This window comes from Spodoptera frugiperda, chromosome 30 (genome assembly GCF_023101765.2).
Source record: "Spodoptera frugiperda isolate SF20-4 chromosome 30, AGI-APGP_CSIRO_Sfru_2.0, whole genome shotgun sequence".
Taxonomy (NCBI): Eukaryota; Metazoa; Arthropoda; class Insecta; order Lepidoptera; family Noctuidae; genus Spodoptera; species Spodoptera frugiperda.
In genome coordinates this window covers 3,879,144-3,904,395 of record NC_064241.1, presented here as the reverse complement: position 1 = coordinate 3,904,395, position 25,252 = coordinate 3,879,144, and the positions used below count along the sequence as shown (strand labels likewise).

The following is a 25,252-nucleotide window of genomic DNA, read 5'->3' as shown; positions in this document are numbered from 1 at the left end:
AAAATTATCTCTCAAAGATCAAACTCGAAGCATCCCGGAAATGGAATCTCCGCTACCATTTCCGTTTCAAATCTTTATGTCAACATCAACGTCAACGTCAACGTCAAAACGTTAATTCTTCATTTTTTGACACAATCATTTTCGTTTAGGTCAAAAGATAAATACAGAAACGAGGGTTGTTTGTTGATTTTTTAATCAATTGCTTGAGTTAATTCTAATTCCTTTTTAATAAGGCTTAATTTCGAAGTGTCTGTTCAGTAGCCTTAGTATGAGTTTGCTTTACTTTTAAAGTAATCGAAACAAGAGCGCGTTCGACTCTCTGATTGGCCGGCTCTTATACACCAAACAATCAAAGCGCCGAACGCGCTATCGTTTCGATCTCCTTAAACATAAAGCAAACTCGTACTAAGGGTACAGTGCGAATTAGTGATAGCTTTTCAAAACTAACTGTAACTATATGTGTCAAGTTTTAGCAGAAATAGTAGTTAATTTAATTTAAAGTAAACGCACACCTCAGTTTACGCCTTCAAGCAATAGGAAACTTGACGTTATGTCGAAGCTATGGGCTGTGTTGTCCACAAACATACTAAATAAATCGGAAAGATCCTCGAGCAAATCTTAATGATGAGTTCAACTTGGAAAATGTGTATGGATGAATGAAAAATGTATGACGAGGAAGCTAATATTAACCCAATCGGAAAGAAAAATATAAGTAGTTAGTCCATAGCCACTCCGTTCATCCTAAAAGTACCAGGAAAGCATAAAAATGCACACGTCTAAACATTCCATATACAGCACTTTACGTCATAAGAAGCGAAACTTCTTGCAAGTTGAGCGAGTGCACACAGAATATCTCAATACCCACACAGCGCCTACAAATACTGTGAATACCGACTTTTATTAAAACCGTGCTTAGAATATTTGGCGCACTCCATACTATATGTGTTTATGTTTGCAATAAAGATTGTGGGAAGCTGAGAAACGACTGATTTCGTTTCAGCGTATAACTGACAAGACAAGATGGTCTTTAAGTCAGGCATTAAGTGTTGTATTGTTGGATAGCAGTTAAGCTTAGCTGTTATGACATGAACATCCAATATTTAGTTCTGATTACATCATTCCAAATTTCTGATATATTTTTCATTTCCCCAAAAGTGTTATTCTGTTTCAAACATAATTATGTATACTAGTGGTCGCCTAGTGGTCGAAATTCGACCATATACGATTTAATTTACCACCATACCACTTATCATACCACTTATCATACGTTTAAGGATACGTCTCCTAAACTCCGTCTGTGTCTCCGTCTGTGACTCGGAAACTAGTAGAGCTTTTCTTCATTAATGTACGTGATTAAAGCGTGATTTTTTAGTTAATTTAGACTTACTGCCTTTATATTGTGGCGACACATGACGAGTGACATATGACAGAAGAAAATACCAACCAACAACAGTTGACGGGATATTTACCATGTTTACTCAATTTGGTGAGTGTTAGTGACCATGTCAGTTTAAAAACTTATAGAACAACAGTTGGACAAAAAGCCCGTCAGGCAAGATCACCTCGCCTGGTCGGAGGATCCTGCTTTTCTTAGGGAACTTTACTCTCTGTTTCCTAAAATATAATACAATTTGATCCTGACTCTTACTGGAAATTCCGATATTGAAAATCCAATTACAATCTGACCACTAGCTCAACAAGGCAGTCATTAAATTCTAGAATCGACATGGAAATTTCGACGGCACGACGTACTGAGGCTGAGGTAGTATATTAAACTCGTGCTCTGAATATGACGAGGGATAATGCGAGCAAATAATAAACAATAATAAATTATGTACGTACGTAATATGTTCTGCATTGAAAATAAATCTCATTAGCACGAGTTCGTGATTATTTTGTTAAATTAGTTGATGTATGGTACATTTGTGTGACACTGCATTAATTTATTGGATCATTAAGATTTCTAGTTGAAACTATGGTTTTAGTTGTGCAAATAATTTAGGAGAATTTGGAATTTGTACATGCAACTATATATTTTGCGATTCATAAAATAACAGACGAAAGGCGATTCTAGTATAATAGCATTAAAAACAGTGTTGGTGTTCAAACCACTTCAAACTTTGACCAATTAGTTTTATAACTATAGTATAAACAGTGGAAAACGTTGATGAAAATTAACGAAGCTACGTAAAATATTAAATTATTATAGAAAGAAAAGTGTTATAACTACATAACAACAGTACGTACACATTTTATCAAATATGAACTTTTCGTTTGAAAGTATCCGTAGGTACATAAAACATAACTCGGACCAACGAAAATGAATCATTTCTGCACAAAGTATGGCGTTTTCGAGTAAAAGATTGACTACCTAAAATGTCATAAAACCCATTGATAATGTCAAATGCGTTCCGCTCTGGCCACCATTTGTCACAAAGTGACAATTTAAACGTGTCATTTGTCACAAATTCTACGTTTGGTACATCTCTAGTGGGGAAACTGATGGGAAAACAGAACATGAACGGGGTACAACATTTTCTAATTCCTTTTAAGGCTTTGTTTTTAAAGCACAACATTGGCTTATTTCGCCTTGGGCGAAATCATTCAATGACTTTTCTCGCCTGTCAGATTTTACTGACTAAAAACCACCTCGTTCTTACTCCTGCTTTTCTAACCGGAGTCCCGGTAAACCCGCTAGGTAGTCCGCAGCTCCGGACGAAATGACATAGTATAGCATGTTTCACCGAATGTAATATAGATGAACAATATGATGCTAATGGCAGCGGAAAAAAAATCATGTTCATCTCTGAAATCTATATAAAATTCAATCTATCATCAAAGAGTCTAAAAAGATAAATTGTACCTAATACCTTCCTAATATACGAATTAATTTACGTTGTCCAAAATATAGGTCAACAGTAAAAACACCAGTACATCGTTGTTTGGAATTAAAACGTTGGACCTAAAGTTTATACGACCATTAAAGCATGGTTTTAAAGATAAAAATATTCAAATGAAACCGTCACGTTTTGTAGACTCACGCTAAAATATTCATATTCAACATTTTACAGCTTATTTAAAAGGTATTTTATTTATTTGTGCCTACAGAAAGTATATATAGTCATAGTTTGTTTTTTCTAATGGCCGGGAACGGCGCCTGCTGAAATCTAATGATTGCTTTTAACATTTGTGTCTGTACCATATAATAATGACAATTTACTCAGTTATAGCAGATACGTACAGTAAGTAACATCAAGGAATAGGTGAGCTGGTCTGTAGTAAAGATAAAGAAAACAAATGGAATTTAAATAAGATGGAAGAAGTTAATGACATATCTCAAAGGCAGATACACACTGGGACAATAATTTAAGTTTATTAATCCAATATAAGCTTAATTTTTAATGTCCTGTGATACAACTAAACTGCAATAAAGTCAAGTATTTTACTTACCCGAACTACTTTTTCACACGTGGACATACATACAGTTCCACTATATGACTAGGGTAATGAGTATAGAAATAAAAGAGAATACAAATATTTATTTTTCATGGAAGGTTTTCGACAGTTGTTTGGCTTATGGACTTTGGTTTCATATCATGTGTCGCAGGAATGTAGGTCGATCCGAACTTTTGCAAGATCATTTTTGGGCCGACATCGTGGACACGCCGCCATATGTTGCGTATGAATACATTTGTGAGGCAATAAGCCGTTTGTTTTAAGATTCATAGCAAGTATTATAAATGTAGATGTAATGAAATTTTGTAACGTCCTGTCTTCATATTTCTTGCAGGGATGGACAAAGCTAGTAAATAAGATTTTTCTAGTGATAAGTATCATTACAATAGGACATCATCAACCTGTAATATGCAAATAGTAACTAGTCAGCTCAAAATACAAGGACATAAAAACTGCTAATGAAACGACTAACACCGTTCCTTTAAACTACTAGACAGATAAACGTATAATCTACTCACTCGTGTCAGGATGAAGAATGCTTTGGTTGAATTCATGCGTAATATTAATGAAATAGAACAAAAATATTTTTTTAGTGATCTGCTCAACAATATATACTTATATATTGTTGAGCAGTATAAATACTTATATATATAGAAATTATTCCAAATCTGTAGACAAGTATACTTATACTTGTCTACAGATTTGGAATAATTTCTTAGAAATATGCCAGGCATTTTCCATAAACTAATGTTATTCAAACCGTCTTCAGCCAAAGCTTAAGTAGTTTTACTACTGTTAACAAGCTACATGCGTAAAACAACTTCTGCAGCAAAACTATCAAGTTCCATGAATCGGTTCGCTTTCGATTTTATGTTTTACAGCTACTGTTACTACATCGTAATGTTATGAACGTTTTATACCTCAACAGGGTATAAAATCTATTTTACGATTTGAAGTAAACGAAAATTCGCGGTCCCCGTACGCCCATAAAACGATAGCTCCATAAAATTATTTGATAATTACATGATTTCAAAATTTGGCGAATGAGGGATTTACTTTTATGGAGGCGGTAGTTGTAGCAATAATAAAATTATTGTTTTGTGTTTTGATTCTAAAAGCTTCTAGCTATCTATTTTATTGCCCTATCAGCTAAGTTTTTCTAAATAGGTTGCCTCGTTCAGATGTCTCTTGGATCTATAACTACACCGGGTTTACTGGGGCTCCGGCTCAAAGAGCAGGAGTAGAAACGGGCCGGTTTTTAGTCAGTATAGAGTATAGACATTCCGTTTCGCCTCGCCTAAGGTGAGGGAAGTCATTGGATGATTTTCCAACCCAACCCAAGTTTCTAGTCTCCAAATCAACTCGAGTGTAGCAGAATAAAATAATCTATTGTATATTTAATGTGCTTTAAACAGAATAAACGCTGAAAAAGATCCTTATTCAAATCAATAAAACGTTCTCATACATCCCAACATTTACACGATATAAGTAAATGACAAAACAAAAAACTACATTTATATAAGTAAACGTATAAAGGCCGAGACAATAAAATTGTCGGCAAAACGAATCGAAATCTTTGACGGTGCTGTTTATTTTGATGTATCGGTCTCGGGACGGAGAATTATTCGCTGTATCCTTCCTCGAACAGGGATAATTGATAAATAGGGTTTATTTAGTTTGAAATTGAGAAATGCGGAAAATCCAAGGATGACAACTTATGATATTATTATTATTGGTTCTTTTTAACGCATTATTTCATGTCCTTAAGCACAAAAACCCAACCTACTTTATGAGGAGATAAAGTGGGCAGTGGACTTACATGGATTGTTGGTAACGCCATGCCTTACCAATCATGTATATCCTTAAATCGTTAAAAAAGGTGAAGAGTGCTAGGTACATGAATTAATGTTTTTAATATTATTTCAATACATTTAGAAGTAAGCTACACGTTTAAAATAAAATGAATACGGTACATTTTATGAATTCAAAATAATATTAAAACATGCAGCAAAATAAATGGAAGATATTTTACCATTCGGCTACGTACAAAAATAAAGTTACATTTAAAATTTTTGCATGAAATGTTCTACGCAGGAAATTTTAGGAGATACTAAGTTTTGGCTGTATTTTCTGGTAAAATAGTGTCCATATGTGTGACTGACGAGTTCTTTAGCTCTTTGGTCAAGTACTACTAGTGTTTTTAAGAGCGGAATCTAGAATTACATTCAGTATGGAGGTTAACTCGTTCGGGAAACTAAATGTCGTCGAAGAGAATAAAAGACCACAGCGCCTGGAATCGTATCCGAAATACGACTATATGGCAATCAAATTAAATATTTTATGTAGAGAGGGAGAGATTTATTTATACAGGACTTTCTATTGTTTATATTCCAAAATAATATTAGATAGTTTGACCTCAATTACGAACTATGTAGTAGCACTAAAACAGCTGTTATTTTAGGTCTTAACTTCTGTTAACTACCTAATGAAGTGAAACAGATAGAAACGAGAAAATAATAATTTTAACTGTTGGTAACATTTGGTAGTATAAATATTCTAGGTATAGTTATCAAATAACATGCCATAGCCCATAATAAAAACGTACTAAAACGAAGTAGAGGTCGAATGTTTTCGTATGCTGCGATATCAAACTTGTAACAAACCATGTAAAACGGTTCTAAAAAACTAATTCCAAGGGTTGTTTTCTACCAGAGATTGTGCGCATCTTCCTCACACAGCTACTACAGCTTAGTATCAGTGGAAACGCATGTGAATCACCAAGGAACCACAATCCTTCACGAAAAACTACTACTACCAGCTATTACTTTCCATACAAAATATTGGTTCACGGAGTACCGCAGAGCTACCTATACAAATAAATTTATAGCATCTATATTGGTTACTTAATCACCGCATACGCAGCCATAAATGGGAGTTATGAACGTTTTTATTAACCCTAAGAATAAACTCTATTTGAATTGGAGCGGGCAAGGAACTCTTGTGTGTAATGAACCATTTTGAATGAGCTATAACTTCTATTAGGAAATAATATCAAGTGGGAAGCAAAGTACTGAATGATTTGGACCATGTTTATTAGTGTTAGATGTGACAGAAGTTACAAATAAGCTTCTTTGTTGTGTTGTAATTAAAGACATCATTAAATCTGTTTATTAAATAACACTAGGTTTTTTTCAATTATGTTGTTATTAGTCTGACTGCCGCACTCAGATTTATTTAATGATTGCTTAAACTACTATTTCTTAGTAACGATTTTGTATCCAAAACAATTGCTGAGGACTGGTTTGAGAAACCATTAAATGACTCTGAGTACGGCGGTAAATGTAATCAGAGGACTTGCTGTTGCAAAACATTTGATCCCATTATAGCTCTGCGTTGTAAATTGTAATAAAACTTCCTAAAATTCAGACACAGTAGGTACTTATCTAGAAATTACAAAAATGAGGTAGTGAATATGATAATTTAACGTCTATTTATACCTGAAAGATCAGAAACGACTCTTAAGTTAGGTATAAACGCAATACAAATCGGTTAGAAGGTTAGCAAATCCAGGACAATTCCTATTCAAAGAGCGTTAAAAGCTTAAAGTACATACATACTAAATACCCCTCATTTAGGAAAGACGTTCCAAGATTTAGGTCGAGATTCAGCAAAGAATAATAAATTATTTAACTTTATAGCTACTTTAACAAAGGGAACAGTATTCTCTCCTGATAACGACTAAATGTTTATAAGTACCTCGTTATTCATCATTATCATTCAGTTTAAAATTAAACCTACCTGCTAAAATAATAAAGATGATAATAGCATCTGCTGATAATTTGTTTGGTTTCTAAATCTTTATGGTTTCGCGTGCTTTGCGAATGATCAACGTGCTATTGTTTGTGTGAATGGATTTCTAAGGGAATCAAAGGCAGACGCTTATTATTGAGTAGAGAATGGATGGAGTATTAACTTAATCGTAATTTAATGTGAAAAGGTAAGAAATTATTGACACAAAGCCAGCAAATAATAAAAGCAGTAAATAAGACCATGATACTACAATTATACAATTTAACAAATTCTCGTTCAAAGATTTGCTCAAGATGCATTACCTTTAAAATATGTACCTATGTAATCTCTAAAATGTAAGAACTAAGAACAGTGATCTAATACAGGATCAATCATGACACTCAACAGAGACCAATGAAACAAAAAGAAAGGAGAAATATACTCCATCTATTAGGTCTCGTCACAATACATGGGGTTCTTGTTCAAACCCCGGTGGAAACAATTCAGTTACCCAAGATCTCACAACAATGTATAGAGATAACAAACTTAAACTTCATACAAAGGGAATATGTACAAGCAAACATGGTAAGCCAAGATCTAATGTTGAAGATGCAACCTCTTGATGTGCAAATTAACAATCTTGCTAACATTTTAGTTAAATGAAAGTTAAGCGTACATTAATTACTGCAGTATGCAGAGCAGAGAATAAACTGGAAAATAAGTGGAGCCAATTAATTTTGTCGACTCCGAATAAAGTTTCGTTTTAGTTACCGAGTTTCGGATTGATGTTTTATGTTGGGTTGCGATGCCCGTGTTTTTGGCGTTTAATATTTTTGCAGGTTGTAAGTCTTTTACATTTTGGTAATTTTCAAATTAAATGTTAACGTTTGTTTTACCAGATCAGCATTAGTTTTGAATGATAAACAATTATCAGTTTTCGTTAGTCAACTATAAGGTAAATTTTAAGTTAATGAATTGAATCTTTACAATTATATTTTATGTTACTCTACTTTTTTAGCAAGAAAGTCATTGATTCTCACCCCTTACTTCGGATGGACAAGAACTGCTACTTACAGGTGCCTTGGCTTTTTATGATAGTTCTTATGATCTATCTTTTGGCTTAAATTATAAGCGAACAAAAATCTTTTATTATATAAAATATACCGATAAATATACCGGATGATAATTTTAATAATAGTTAATAAAAAAGTAGCCGATGTTACACATACAAAAACACTATGACCGTTACATCTAACATTTGACGTTTACCGCACAGTGTAACGTCAATACACGACGTCAATGTCAACGTCACCGTTGACGTTGTCGCAGCGAACATTCGCGACAGGATGATTTCTGACCGACAGCTGAAATTGTAACGGATCACCCTGTTTCTACGTATGTTATAGAGATTAATGTGGATTATTGTTATGTTATGTTATGTAGGTGATTTGGCTTATAATAAATGGCTGTTAAAATCAGTATATCAAGTTTACATAGAAAAGCGAAACAAACATATGAAGCCAATGGCGTGATACTAAAAATTCGAATACATTTGATATCTTTTAAACTTATTGGCTTAAAAAGAAAGAGAGTAGACCGATTTGTCTCCTTATAAACATCCACCCAAATATACTCCAGTTCATCCGTTATCATAGCGCTTGCAACAGCAAACTCATAGATTCGTAGTAGTTCTAATGATATTATTAGCTTAAAAAAGTAGGTACAATTGTTCACGTAAAAGTTCCTGGTTTAGATTCCCAGATTACGTATTATGAGTATTTTTTTCTTCAACGAAAACATTGACTTTTATTTTATTGTTGTTAAAATAAAGTCGCAGAACATAACTAGTTGCCACGCCAATATAATATTAGAACTATCCACCATTAGTCTAGTCGGTGGGCCTAAAAAACACAATACTTAACAAACTTTCCTTTTGTAGCCCGAGGAAACTAGTGGAGCGGTTTTAATGGGCCCTTTATAGGAGAACTTCGTTTTTTACGATGACATCAAAGCGGTGAAACTTGACAAAATAACCTTGTGATATTTTAACAAGTAAGTAAACCTACCTACTTTATCGGTCTTTAGATTTTTCTAGAATCACCCAAGTATGTAATATTATATTTTATGAGTGTTCATATTTTGTCTAGATGTAAATAGTGTCTCTCATGTGTGTTTAATAGATGTTTTGATTTTTTTTTCATGCCCTGATTGTAAAAGAGTAGCCTATAGAGTTTCTTACTCGTTCTTCTCTAATGGAATTTACATTTTGGAACGAGTAAATAGCTTCACTAGAGGACTGACAGACAGACAGACATTTTTTTAAATATTCAGGTCTATTTGAAACAAATAAAATAAATAATTTTGACTTTGACTACTGGGAATCATTAGTCATTCATTCATATAAACAAAATTTCAAATCGATACCATCACATGTTATAAATAAACTTGAAATATTTATGTTGAAAGGGGAGCAATAACGCCATAACTTATACATATTAGAATCTAGATCAGATCAGTACCAAGGTTAAATAAAATCCGAGAAATATACAGCTAATAAGCTAAGCCTTGAACTAAAAAAACTTTCCACATATTAGTTCGGTCATAGAGATAGAGAAAAATAATCCCAAAAATATGTTGTTATTTACCATAATTTATGACTATTAAGTAGACCGCACAATTTTATTGGGAGCCATAAATTATAAGATCACATCTGCATGTACTATGGGAATGAAAGAAAAACAGAATACATTTACTTACTTACTTATATTCTAGAAAGTTCTGGGAAAACAAACACAGCTGAGGCGCGATCGTGGCGCGATATATCTTAATGTGCTACTCTAATATGTAGGTTCCTAATACATAATGTTACATAATGTATGATAAAAGAGTATAAGTAAACTAGCGACCCGCCCCAGCTTTGCATGGGTACAATGGTGGTATATTATGCATGAAAATGATGCAAAAACCGCATCAAAATCCGTTCCGTTCCACAGGTCACGTCGTTATTGTCCGCCATCAAAAGTTAAAGTGCGAACCTCATTTTTTTCAAGTCGACCAATTTACCTAAAACCGTCTCCTAATTCTGAAAAATACTATGCCGAAAACTGCATCGAAATCGGTTCAGCCAAACGCGAGATATTCGCGAACAAAAATACATACAAGTCAAACTGAGAAACACCTTTTTTAAGTCGATTAATACATTGTATACCATACATATTAAGACGGGAAAACTGGTCCTCGTGAAGAAGCCGGGGCGCCCTGCGGACTCTCCGTCCGCGTACCGGCCCATTGTGCTGCTCGACGAGGTGGGAAAAGTCTTCGAAAGGATAATTTCGAACCGCCTCGTCGCGCACTTGTCTGGATTTGGGCCGGACCTCGCGGACGGCCAGTTCGGCTTCCGTAGAGAGCGCTCCACGGTGGACGCCATCATGCGCGTAAGAGACCTCACGACGGGGTCTGCAGTGTCCAGGGGTAGAGTCGTCGTGGCGGTGTCTCTAGACATCGCCAACGCATTCAATTCCCTACCCTGGAGCTGCATACTGGAGGCACTCCGGTACCACCGGGTGCCTACCTATCTCCGTCGTGTTATCGAGGCCTACCTGACGGATAGGTTCGTCAGGTACCCCGGTCACCAAGGTGAGTGGAATCGGCGAGAGATGTCGCGCGGTGTTCCACAGGGTTCGGTTTTAGGGCCGCTCCTGTGGAACATCGGTTACGACTGGGTGCTGCGCACCGACCTCCCAAACGGCGTCAGTGTAGTCTGTTACGCTGACGACACACTGGTGCTGGCGCACGGGAGGTCGCACCAGGCGGCGGCCAATTTAATGGCGAGAGCGGTTGCGACGGTCGTTGCAAGGATCCGGCAATTGGGACTCGAGGTGGCGCTCCACAAGTCCGAGGCCATGTGTTTTCATGGCCGCGGGAACGCGCCACCTCCGGATGGGTCCCAAATAACGGCAGGAGGGGTTACCATCGGCGTCGAGACGACGATGAAGTACCTAGATAAGGACTCGTCCTCGACAGTCGATGGAACTTCGTGGAGCACTTCCGACGTTTGGCTCCTAAGTTGGAACGGACGGGGGCTGCACTTAAGCGGCTCCTGCCCAACCTCGGGGGCCAAATGCCTCCTGCCGGAGGTTGTACGCGGGGATCGTGCGGTCCATGGCCCTCTACGGCGCCCCTGTGTGGGCGCCGAACCTGATGCGGCGGCCAGCTCGGGTGCTGCTCACGTCCCAGAGGGTCATGGCCATCCGAGTGATCCGTGGATATAGCACGATCTCCGGGGAGGCGGCGAACCTCCTTGCCGGATTACCGCCGTGGGATTTGGAGGCGAAAGTGCTTGCGCGCGTCTTCTGTTTGCGCGCCGACGCGCGTCGCCGGGGCGAAACTCCGCTGCCGCGCCAGATTAGTGCGTGGCGGGACGAGCTCCGGCGCGATCTCATGGCGGAATGGCAGCAACGACTGTCGCAACCGAGGGCTGGGCTCGCTGTCATTGCAGCGATAAGTCCCCTCTTTGAGGAGTGGCTTGAGAGACGCCACGGCGTCCTCACCTACCGCCTGACGCAGGTGCTTACCGGACATGGAAGTTTCGGTAGGTTCCTGTTTCTGATTGGGCGGGAGGAAACGCCCGGGTGTCATCACTGCGAGGACCGTCCTGAGGACACAGTGGAACATACGGTGGCGCTGTGCCCTGCATGGGCTGAGCACCGCCGTGTCCTCAGGGATGTAGTCGGCGACGGCGACCTCTCGCGTCCGGCATTGGTACAAGCCATGGTGCGGAGCGAGGGGGACTGGGATGCCGTCTCCTCCTTCTGCGAAGCAGTCATGCTAGCTAAGGAGGAGGCGGGGCGCGTGAGAGAACGAACCTCCTCACGCCCCAGCCGTCGCGAGAGACACTCCGGGCGTCGGGGATCGCGCGACGATCTCCGGCCACCGTAAGTGCGGGCCTGCGGACGGCGAGCAAGGGTAGTTCGCCGCCCGACCAGAACCAGACCCGTGCGTGCGGCGCGTCGCGTTCCGCGCGCGCCTCAAAGAGCCATCAGACCACCACAGATGGGGCCCAGTAGGGCTGATGCCTAATCCGGAGCTGCGGACAACCTAGCGGGTTTACCGGGGCTCCGGCTCGAAAGGCAGGAGAAGGAACGGGGTGGTTTTTAGTCAGTAAGAGTCTGACACTCCCTCTCGCCTCGCCCAAGGCGAGAAAAGTCATTGGATGATTTTCCCCCTCAAAAAAAAAAAAAAAAAAATACCATACATATTCGTTGATTGTTATTCGCTCAATAACATATTTTAATTGATTACGGTTGTATATGTATGTATCAAATTTGTTAGTACGAGTGTATGTTTCACAGAATTATGTATGCCACGTATAAACTACAATCCAATACAAGTAATATAATTCCCACTAGAATGCAACCAGTTATTGCATCACCACAATTCTGAGAGATCCAATCACAGTATTATCGAACCATAATCAACAAATAGGTGCCTAAACAAACAATTTGCATATCATAAACTAATTCATACTATAGGTAATCTAATTTCAAATATGGAACACACTGATAGTTTTTTGTTTTATTTTGTTTTTTTTTTTATCTAGCCGTGGTCTACGATTTATAGCTGCCCTAGAGGGAATAGAATAGAATCTTTGTAATTATAAAATAACTATGTATGTCCTATCGCAATTAAGAAATTTCATCAAACTACAGTGGTTTTGATGTAAGTAGAATTGCAAACCGGACTTTAAACAAAAGTTTTCCATTGGTTAATTCAATTTCTAGACAATGAATATACTAGGCTAAAATTATTGTATTACAGTATTCCAATATATTGAAAACCTCCTCTTTTGAGTAGATATTTCAATTTGAACTTTATTCAAAAGAGATAAGATATTTTATTTTGACGTCACAGTCTCACAATATAATACATATAAACTATATTCTAAAATATAGAAACTATACTCATTTTATTCTACCTAATGATGTAACGATAGAAAAATATTCTTCATTCATACAAAATGTACATTCAAAAAGCTACTCTATAAATATACGTATAGAGTCTAAACAAACTATATTGATGAAAAAGCCTTTAATTGAACTGAAAGCGATACAAAGGAAATAGTTGAAATCCTTTTAGAGCACAACGGAAGGAACTGTAAAGAGAAACAACTCCACTATGGGGAGTATAATGGTGTAGGAAAATGAACCTTATTGCATGATAGGAAAGTCTTTTGTGCAATGGATAGAGTGCAAAATACATAATCAATTTAATTTGTGTGAGTTTTATAAGCTGCCATTGAAATCTGTTTTAGCATTAAAATTGACGGACCATTAAAAAAAACTTATTTTGTTATTTAAAATTCTTGCTGCCTTCATGTTGTACTAATAGTGATTGTCTAGGAAGGTTACTTGATTTCGATGAAAGGTCGAACAATTTGACTGATATTGTCTGACTGGGTGTGACTCTTACTGACTAAAATCCACCCCATTTCTACTCCTGCTTTTTGAACCGGAACCCCAGTAATCCTGCTAGGTAGTCCGCAGCTCTGGAATACCAAACTGTTAGTACACCATTTAAACCAACAGAGCCAAAAGTCACAATAAATAACTGAGACATAAAACTGAAATGAAACCCCGACTTTCATGACTTGAGAAGTGTGATAAAAGGCAATCTTAATTTTATTCCTAAGTCTGCACAATTTTAGTGGGCTGTTAAAAATTGTAATGAATAATCTAGGAAAGCATTTCTACGATGTTTAATTAGAAATGTAGTAATAAGTACGTATTAAAAAACTAAATCTCTTGATTGATTCCGATCATGGTAGCAAGTTTATAGACTAGCCCACCACACAGGGATTATTATAGTGTGTGCGACGTAGTGTACAAGTGCGCAAACATAGATGCACACTCTAATGGTGGTAAGTATTACTAAGGATTCAGCTACGGTAGGCCATGCATGTCGTGCTATTACTGAGATTTCCAATAGATTATTAAGGCTTCCAGTAAGGGTCGAAACGGGAGCGCGTTCGTCGCTCTGATTCATTGGTTTATTCGAGCCGGCCAATCGCCAAGCACCGAACGCGCTCATCTAAGGCTACAGGGACCTACGTCATTCCAGATATCGTACTAGGTATTAATGAGTTTTCGATAAACTTTAAATTTCAAGGGATTTCGAGGAAGGGGAATATTCCCCTTCCTCGAAATCCCTTGCTTAGCGATAATAATATTTTATATATATTCATTTAAAACTCTAATATCACAAATACAAATAAGGATTGACTTGGATAAGTATCTATTCTAAAAACATTATCCGCATATTATGGTTTTAAAATATTATAATTTAAATATATTTTGACGCAGCGAATTTTCATTAATTAATGGTTACTCGACCCCGATCTCGGGAAATGGAGAAAGAAAAATTCTTAATTATCCTTGATAAAATTATCTATGAGGAAAATAAAAAAGGAGTCGTGGTCGGCTCTTAGTAACCTACTAAGGTAGCAGCAAAAATTGATGAAATTAAGTCTTTATCGTAGCAAAAAAGGTAACATCCAAAGATCAGATCGAACGATTTAGGCTTTCAAACCTTATACACATCAAATAATGGAAGTATGGGAGCATTTTTCCTCCCATTTCTACCCACACGTTGATACCTATTTACTAAAAGCTTTTGTGCCCAGCAAATGCTCAGCCACCCGATATATAAAAAGTATTTGACATCCGACGACTCGATCAATTTACTTAGGGTATTCCTTGTCTCATAAAAGAATCACTTAAAATATTCCAATGCTGGGATAAAATACAAGTTCAAAAAACTGCTTTCGTCTCACGTTTTGTAATTCAAAACTCTTGTGAAACGTTTGAAATGAAAATATTCCGAAAGGTCATGTTAACTTTGCAATTTGCTGGGTTAAATTGGACCAATGTTGGCTTGGAGGCAAAATTGGTAATCTATACGTTGGGAAATTGAGTGGGGCCCCCAATATGCGAACATAATATGTATCGCACGCGGCTCACTATAATGGTAACTGAATACTCATTAAGAATTTAGTACAATCGACAACAAAAGTCGTAACTAACACCAAATTTATTAAAGTTTTCCTTCTTGGGGACCGAACGTCAATATTTCAAAGATCTGTTATAAATTGTTACTTTATAGACTTTACTTTAGTCGGCAATTTAAAGTTATAAACGTAAAGCTGTTTACTTGGCGACTTCTCTTGCTAACTGTACCTAAAACCTCGTGAACCTTATGCTTAAACTTCTGTTTTAATTGAATATGGATTTATGGAAGCCTGTGTATTACTTTAAATAATTAACGATATAATTACAGCGACGTTAAGATGATTTACTCTCTAGGGATCGAAATTAACTAAGCGTCTCATTTGTTGATACAGTATTAGAGTAGCTCGAGTAAGCAGCAATTTGTTTTGGAAAATCTTTTTCAGTAAAATGAAGGTCGTATCGAGATGAACATCAGTGAGTACATCGTTTACTCAGTCTATGTCTATTTACTCGTATTTTGCGACGGAGTAATCAATCATGTTTAATTTAGTTCGAGAACCTCATCAGGGATTCTGGTCGACGCAGCCAAAAACCGGGAATCACATCACGAGTTGCAAACAACTGGCCTGTACGTGGAACGTAGTGGTGTACCTGTGTTGTGTTACATTAGGTATGTGTATGGATACTCACGCGGAGAATCAGCTCGGTGTATGCCACTCGCAGTCCTGCGAACAAACGGGGTTCGGATTAGTAATGTGGGAGACGTGGACAATTTTCTGTCAAGGCGAACGTGCGTGTATTGCGGTGCGATCTTAAACGTTTCTTTTATCGACACTTAAACGCTTGATATTTGCCAAAGAAGATCGAGATGTGGAAATCTTTTTGATAGTAAAGGGAGTAGCTTTTGTGAATGAAATGATATTATTTAAAGATATGCTATCTATACAAGTGGATAATGGGATTTACTGAATTAAACGTCAGGATTCAAGTGCAAATAATTTCCTCGCGTAAAATATGATCATTTGAATAGTTAAAGTTTCGTTTACGACTGTTTTACTGCAGTTTTCAACTATCACAATCCGAATCGATTTTGCGAGGGATTTTAAACTAGTGGAGCGAAACTAGGAGTAAGCTTTAGATTGGAAAGTCAGACTTTTCAAGCGTGCTATTGACAACAGTAGCGCTATTTCAATATGTAAATAGCCACGCGGTGTGCTAAACAAATTGTCGCCGCTGTTACTGACGTTATTCTTACTAAAGACTACACGAAAATCCTCAACAAATTCCTCGAATACGTTACAAGTTCTACGAACGGTTTTTGTACATTTTTCCATCGAAAATATTTAAAGAATCTCATCACGATTCCGAGGTCTTTTTTAATCTTTTGAATAACTCAAAGCGTGAGTCGTTTTAAATTCCAACTTCATCACAAGAACAAATAAAACTGGATTGAATTTTTTGCACAATCATCTTAATTCCTAAAACTGCAAGCTCGTACAATGTACATAGCGTAGAAAGTACTATGAGGCATTCGTACCACATAAAAAATGAAAGATTAAGCCATAAACTTGTTCCGGGTAGAGGAGAGAATCTGGGCTCTTGTTTGTGTAAATCTCTCAGGCGTCTCGGATCCCACAACGAATTTATGTAATCAGTAACAAAAATACGAGTAACAATAAAAATCTGCCATTCGTGTCTTTGGTTTCTTTAGTAGGTATTTGTTCTTCATTTTAAACATCGAGCCTTACAAATTCGTATTCTGGAGACTTCGATGTTATCGTGTTTCTAGAAAATTCTATTTATATCAAAAACATGAGCAAATACTTTTTCCAATAACCACCGGCAGGTAAGCCCAACGTTCCTACTAAGGGCGCTTTTCCACCAGAGATTTGCTATATAGCTATGCTACGAAGATGTAATAGCTAAGCTGTGAAACTATGTAACTTTTTCTACCGACACTATGAAGATGTGCCACCGCAAAGTAGCTGTGCGAGGAAGTTGCGCAGCTCGAGTATATTAGGTATTGATAGTAGGAAAGCCATCCATAGTACACATTCATAGCACGCATCCATAACACGCATCTTTCCATATAAAAAACATAGCTTAGCTGAGTCCGTTTCCACCAGTGCTAAGCTAAGTGTACCAATGAATATGATTGGTGGAAGCCAAACGCATCCACAACAACATAGCATAGCACATCTCTGGTGGAAAAGCACTCTAAAGGAACTAAAATTTCCAGCGAGCGCTAACTTATTAACTTGTCAAAACATTTTCGTACCAACATGTTGTAGAAAATTCTTCAACAAGTACTTGGAACGGAAAGAATTCATCTGAACGGTTACTACGACCAATTAACAGTAGTAATGGCTAATTATCATCAACAAGTCTTATTGCGGTTCAAGGTATAATGGTTGATTCATCATTCTGTTTTAATTAGCCAGTGTTAGCTGAACCTCGATGACCTTGAACAGTACAGTATCGATTATGTACTAGCAAAATTATTAGGTTCAAGAGCTCTAGAATAAATTATGGCCCGTATGAACTGTATAAACAATATGCAAACTATATTTCGGAGTTCAAGGCTGAAGTAGAAATATACTTTGAAGTGGAACATTAAGGCTGCCTCGTTGATGGAACAAAGTTTTTGATCTCAAAATTGATAGTAATAGAACTTTTGGAATTGTGCCTAAAACATTTATGAAATAAGGGTTTGATGCAAAGACTATTTTCAACCGACTTAAAAAAAACCTCTTTGTTTTTTGTTCTCAGTTTGATCTTGTTTTGAGTCTGTTATGATGATCATACAACAAAAGGATGATAAAGAAAAACTCCAATTAACGAACAAGACCAATTAAGAAATTATTTTTTAAAACAATGACTTTTCTTTTTGAACTGACATTTTAAACACATACAAACACAACAACATAAGGAGGGTGTTGTGTTAGTTCATCCGTTATCATGGCGCTTGCAACAGTGCCGAAATATCGGAAACTAATTAAAATAGTAAATATACCGTTTTCAGTTGTAATGATAATGAATTTTTTCTTCATTTCAAATTCAGTACGATACTATTTTCCACAACTCTGATATTTTTCTCTCGAAACCCATGAAGACGTCAACATCAACAGCAACAAAGGCGCAGACGACAAATTGGAAAAGGCCCCTTAAATATAACAAGTCGTAATCGTAAAAAGTTCCGAGGTATTAATGGTTATGGCTCGTTTATTTAATAACCTTTTTATTAGGTTTTTGTTATATACTGTCCGTATTATTTCTTGACAAAACTAAGCAAGAACAAGACAATGATAAAATGGATTCTCCGAAGATTACGAACAATTTGTTATTCATTGCCAAAATTTGTTAAGAATTAAGATTCATGAAATGTCTAACTTTATACTCGAAGTCTGCAATTTATTTTTAGAGTTTCGGGAGTTCTGTTACTTTCAGAACTTTAAATACATTATATTTATATTGTTTATTATATTTCTTGTCATCAGTTACAGCTTACAATGTACTGTCAATGTAAGGTTGAGAAATTGTTGTATTATGAGGACACAAGCCGAGTGATTGTGCGTATTATTTTTATTGCATTGTATAAATCTTATCGAAAAATAGAGAAGCAATATCTTGCTAGCTTGTTATTTAAAATTAAAGCCAAGTTCATTTCAAGAGCCTAGAAGATGGAACTTAAAAGTTTAATCAAAAAGTAATGGGTGTCTACTTGAAATATATTAAAAACCTTGATAGGATTCTTGATATAGACAGGAGATACCTAAGGGGTGAGATTTTACAGTATTAATGCCTATTAATTTATATTGTTTTAAAATTTTTAAGTTGTGATGGTCTTGAAACGCGTCAACAGTTAGACTTTAAACACGTAAAATATACAATGTAACGCGTATTAGCCAGATCGAGAACGTGATCGAAATGAGAGCATATACTGATTGGTTGATTCATTCGCGCCAGCCAATCAGCGCACCGAAAGGCGCTCTTCATTTCTTCTAAAGCAAACTCGAAGGGTACTGAACGCAATTTTATAATCCCTTTTTAAATACCGAAACTAAAATCTCAGCTTAACCCTCTCCAGAGTACGAACTTATCTAAGATACTTCAAACTATCAGTCTAAACTTTCAATGGATGGATCCCATGTTTCACACCTATCCTATAATCGATTTGCAGACTAGTTGAGCGTAGAACTTATGAGGAAGTTTGATACCCATCTAAGCTAGTGGTTGCTTGTTATAGACACGTACAATGTTTTATTATGATAGAATGGCTGACTAGATGCAAGTTTGAGGCTGTTCTAGTTTATAGAAAGAAGTTGGTTAAAAGTAGGTTTTTGGTGTTTTAGTCTTTTTGGTGTACTGTAACTTAGACATGGTGTCGTGTTGTGGGCCCGGAAGTTTGAGACGTTCGATTCGCATGAAATAGGATACTTTTTTCCAAATTATATGTACTTTCTAATACTATTTAGATACCGCTGACAAACGGTGAAGGAAAACGTCGTGAGGAAACCTGGGCTTATAATTTCTTATTATAAGTTTGAAATCGCCAACCCGCATTGAGCAAGCGTGGTGTATACTGCGTAAAACGTTATCCATGTGAGAAAAGACTTTTAATCAGCAATGGCCATTGATAGGCCGTAGATAATGATGATGATGAAAAGTGAAATAAAACAGGAGACAATATATGTACTTTCATTTCTAATAAGTATGTTTGAAATCAGCAAAGATTGCAAAATATGAGCATAAATACAAATTAAGATAGCATACGATCTCGAACATTCTATATCTTCATTTCCAAATTCTTAAGAACTTAAAACTCATAAAGCTATTTGATACCTCGCTGATAACGTACGCAAAACGCCAAAGTTTGCCAAACTTTTGTATCTACATCATTAAGGGGTTTAACACACTTGCTTTGTAAACAAATGTTTGTATCCAAGGCAAAGTTTGTGGCAATTATTGGCCAGACACTGTGATCTAAGATTAATCTTGACTTAGCCTAGGAAAATTAAAGTTAAACACGTCTGTTGACACGAATCTAGAATAAAATGAACTTGAGATCTTCAGCTTTGTTATATTTACGGAGTTCAATTAAATCGTGGTTAGTTTGAATTGGATTGAGAAATTCCCTTTAGTTCTAAAGGACAGAATTTTGAAGGAAAAATAGTAATTGAGTTATCCATTATGTCTAACAAAGAGGTGAATAGAAATTCGATTGTAAATAGTCTTTTCGACTAGATAAGTTCGAGGGTCTAGAAACTTTAGTGATTTGAGTTAATATTGAAATTGAGAGATCAGTTTCAAGTCCTTAACGCTATGAAGAATTCATTCGTATTTTTAATTCATATATTATATATTGTCACGCCTTCTTTTCCCAAAGGGATAGGCAGAGGTGCACATTATAGCACTGTATAATGTGCACCCTCTTTTCACAATTTATGCTGTAAGTACCATGTAGAAAAGGGGTGAGCCTATTGCCCTATTTCGGGCACATTCCCAGACAACATGCTACTACTGAGAAATTTTCGAAAACCAAAAACGACCCAGCAATGCTTTGCCCGACCCAGGAATCAAACCCGAGACCCCTTACACGAAAGATGCACTTACGATTACTCAGCCAACGACGTAGTCAGTTAAAATATATGTGTGTGATAAATATCTTATCTTCTATTGTCTTATATTTTTGACAAAATAAATAACTCTAGCAATATTACATGGCCACGTAGGTATCATACGAAAGTTTTAGTAATTTTCCACAGGCCTAGGGTAAGTGTCTAGGGATAGTCTGGGATATAACGGCATTAGTATTTGTCGAGACATGACAATACATAAGCCTTTTTTATATGTAACTACACAATTTTTGCCCTTGGATTGGGCGTTTTCTTTTTAATGGGGGACAATCGTCCAATATCTTCTTTCGCCTTGGGCGAGGTGAGAGGTAGTGTCGGACTCTCACTGACTAAAAAATACTCAGTTCCTACACTTACTTTTCGAGCCGGAGCCTCGGTAAACCTGCTAGGTAGTCCGTCTAAGTAGTCGGCTGGATTATAATCCTTGATGGATTGACATTTTATTTTAACAACACAAAATATGACACTATTTTAATATAACCCTACTACAAAACCTTATTTAGACTCTTTAGTTAAATTAGAGATATTTTCCTTGATAACTATGAAAAGTAATTACAATTTAATTAATTTGATTCAATAAACGAACACTAAATTGTCTCCCTCAAACTTTGTCTTTACCATAAAATTACCACGTAAAAGACAAGCTTTACTACACTCAAAGGAACGGTCAAAAGCATATAATACATACTTACGGGTTACTCTTAAGAATTGGACCAAAAACAAAACGCAAATCTACTGCCAAAAGTGGATCTGCAGACAACGGCCGGAGTCTAAGTACCAAGTAATATGGTCGTTGGCAAAGGCGAATACAAAAACCACATTTTTTTACCGAATTCGAACCATAATTACCAAACCACGCCAATTACATTAGTACAAGTATCTAACCACAAAATAGCAACACAGTGTTACGTACTTATACTAACAAAAATGTGCAACTACATACTACTACTTAACTAATCTTTGACATTCAAAAGTGTCTTCCTGGTCTATTTGAAATAAATAATATTAACTTTTTTTTTTTTCGAATATCTATGATCTTTGCCTTTGCTATACCTAAGTGACGACTTACCGGTTTTATTTGCAAACGAAAATTTGGGAGTATTGAAGAAAGTAGCAATTTACTCGTATCTAGTGATAAAATAGTGGCATATTGGTCAGAAAGGGGATAGGATAAGTTTTATAATAAATTCGATTAGTAAAATGCCCTGCAATTAATCTTCCTCTGATTCGATCAAAGGACAATAAAATCCCAGGGATAAGTAAGTTTGCAAAGCCGTATGGGGACCATTCCTTAGCATATATCATTGTCCTAGCGATAAAATATTTGCGGAGCGCAGTAACCTCCTGTTTGGCGAAGTGCCAACAAACTGGTAAATACCGTGGTTTCTGTCGCTTTTTCCATTTATATGGCAGGTGTTTAATCCGCTTTAGTGCGCTGAATGAAACAAGAGCGGTGGAATCCAATGAGATTTAATTTAAAATGTTGTAATGGAATGACGAGACAATTACTTCGCTTAAGTGTCTTTTTTGCTGGAAATTTATGTGAAAAGTTGTTGCCGGTGTTTAATCAATTAGTTGTACTATCTCTGTTGTAACAGCAGTATAATAAAATCTCTATTTATAGCGAATAATAGTTCTTAAGCTTCCGAGGCATAGGAGTGGAACAGCGACAAACTTCCTGACATTGATATACTGTTGATAAAGCGTTGAAGCACTTTTTATCGGACCTTAGAACCAGGTCAAGAGGTTTTCAAGTGCAATAGGGTAGATTACTGATTTTTGTTCTAATGTCCGTCCAGTTGATTATTTTAAAATATTAGACACGTATTTTTTATTTTCTTAGGAATGACATAGGAATTATATTCTAAAAAATAGATCAGCAGCTGTGACTCTGGTTTAAAAGTCCTATCAACTTTAAGGACAAAGCAACTTATTTTCCGACCTATTCCTAAAGATTTTAGTTTGAATATTAAGTAGTAGGTAGTCATCATATATACCGAGTCTAGCTTCACCTAAAAAGAGCATATCTGAATCTATGAAGAGAAGCTTAATGAAATTTGGTAATCAAGGTTTTTAGGTCCACTATCCTTTCATCCGTGTACTGATGATTTTCGGTAACCACACAAGGATTCTGGTGATTTAGTAGTCTCTGTATGTTGCTTAATGAGAATTTGGGTATAAAAGAATCCGTAAAATAGGATTTTTGGCATCTATCATTTTTTCTTACCGATTTTTCGTAGAAAATTTTAGTGATCGTAATGTTAATTAGCAGTTGATTGCATGGTTGGCGCGATGACTGGATAACCGACTGCTGGGTAACGTGTAGCGGGTTTGATTCCCGCACGAAGCAACTTTTTGTGTGATCCACAATTTATTGTTTCGGCTCTGGGTGTCATGTGTATGTAAACTTGTATGATTATAAACGCACCCAGGACGCAGGAGAAAATCTTATAGTGGGGCAAAGTTTAAAAAAAAGAAAAGATTCTACATAGAAGCTTCAAACCAATGGCGTAACCTATTAAGTCTTCGTTTTCCTTTAAGCTACGGTACCATGTTATAATCTTGAAACTGTCGATGTAGGCGAATAAGGGATTACAAGGAGCGCTGAGCGCAGTCAACTGTTTATAACACATAGTACTTAAAGACTTTACAATGTTCGTGTTTTCCTTAGGAAGCCATAATAAGCTGAAGAGGTTTGAAGATTATGTCGAAACGGTCGAGTGATTTCTGGCACGAGGTCTCTAAAATTACTTACTAATGCCAATTAGGAAAGGTAAGCAGAAATTATTCTTTAATTTGAAATATCTCTTTATACCATATGTGAACGTTATGCATCAGTACATAGTATAAAACTAAGTCGCTTTCTCTGTCCCTATGACCCTTTGTATGCTTAAATGGTTTAAAACTACACAACAAATTTCGATGCGGTTTTTTCATTAGATATCTAGCGTGATTTAAGAGGAAGGTTTATATGTATAATACATGCATAATCACCATTGTACCCATGATGGCGCTAGTCTAATATAATAGAGAGTGAGCCTATAATTCAATATTGGACATAATTCAAGACTCAATACTAACTAATATTTATCCTGATGTAACAATAGTAGTCCTACTAGCCAAATGCAAGGCAGATAACAGACCAAATAACCAATCACAAATATTTGTCAACACTAACCACAAAACTCCTATAAATTGGAAACAGGAACAAACTTGCTCTAATCTTGTTCTTGTACAACCGGAACCAACGCATCCCAAGTAATTAGATTTGACATAGGTTAGGTCACCCGTCTATTAACTAAAGTCGAAATAGGGGACCTAGTTCCTATTCGTAATTCCAAATTGCTTTATAGGGTTTTCAAGACCCTTGTAGAGTTTCATTTGCAAAAGTTTCCAAGCCTTGTCGAAGGGAGTGGTCTAGCGATTCATAATTTATAGTCTAGACCTTGTTTCTTGAGTTATACTGTGTACAATTAATATTAGTTGGTGCCGAATTCTTGTCTGTTTGTAGATCAAGGCTAGATAAGTATTATTTATGTAGGATGGAAGTTTTGGAGGACTAGGCTGTATGAAACCTTATATTGATATTGAAACCACGTTTGTTGTATGAGAGCCCTTTGAATATTAATTTTCGTTGTTGTTGTTGTTTTAGCAACTAATTTAAGTCCTTTAGATAAATTGTCATGACAGGCGAAAGGCGGACCATCACACAACGGATTCTTACTGATATAATTCCTTTTTACCCATCCAGGTCGGGTAGTCTAAAAATATCACTAAATACAAGTTTGTTTGTTGGATCCTTCGTCAATCACGCTGAAACTACTAAACGGATTTTGATGAAATTTGGTATACAGACAGGGTATAAGCTAACTTGGGTGATAGGATACTTTTTACTCACGGAACGCGGACGAATCCGCTGGCAGAATCTAGTGTAAAATATGCTGCAGAATCACGGGCAGTTCATTACGATACTATCACCAATAGTAAAGGAACGGTATCTCTTTACGATCCAGTTTCCATGTGGGCACAATGGTACCCAATTAATTGCTAACGATGCCCCGAACTCATTACTCGGACACTATGGAAGCTTTCTTATCTTAATAGGATGAATGTTTTCGCTATTAGTCGTAGCTCGGGAAGGATTTGTGTTAACGTTTCTTGCGAAAGAAATTCTTTTGTGGAAAAAGTCTCTTTGAAAACGTCTTTTCTTTTTTGGTTGCATGTCCTTAAAGAATAAGTACTTTTGGAAAGGAAATACTTCTGTTTTCTTAATGAAATTGTCAGAAAAGTTACAAAAATTACCTTTATCACGCTACCAATTTTGTTTTCACGTGAAAAACGTTTTAATTCAGAATAATATATGAAGAA

At 36.6% G+C, this 25,252-nt stretch overlaps 1 protein-coding gene across 4 annotated transcripts in view; it reads right to left on the bottom strand.

Annotated features, from left to right (window-relative positions):
* LOC118269616 (angiotensin-converting enzyme) overlaps positions 1-25,252 on the bottom strand; it is a 220,152-nt gene that overhangs the window by 82,089 nt on the left and 112,811 nt on the right. For 3 of the 4 annotated variants that reach the window (XM_050706773.1, XM_050706775.1, XM_050706774.1), the window contains one exon: positions 15,939-15,973. In XM_050706773.1, coding sequence (XP_050562730.1) covers positions 15,939-15,973 — 35 coding nt within the window. Of the gene's footprint in view, positions 1-15,938; positions 15,975-25,252 lie in introns of all 4 variants that reach the window. The other variant, XM_050706776.1, reaches the window with a different exon arrangement.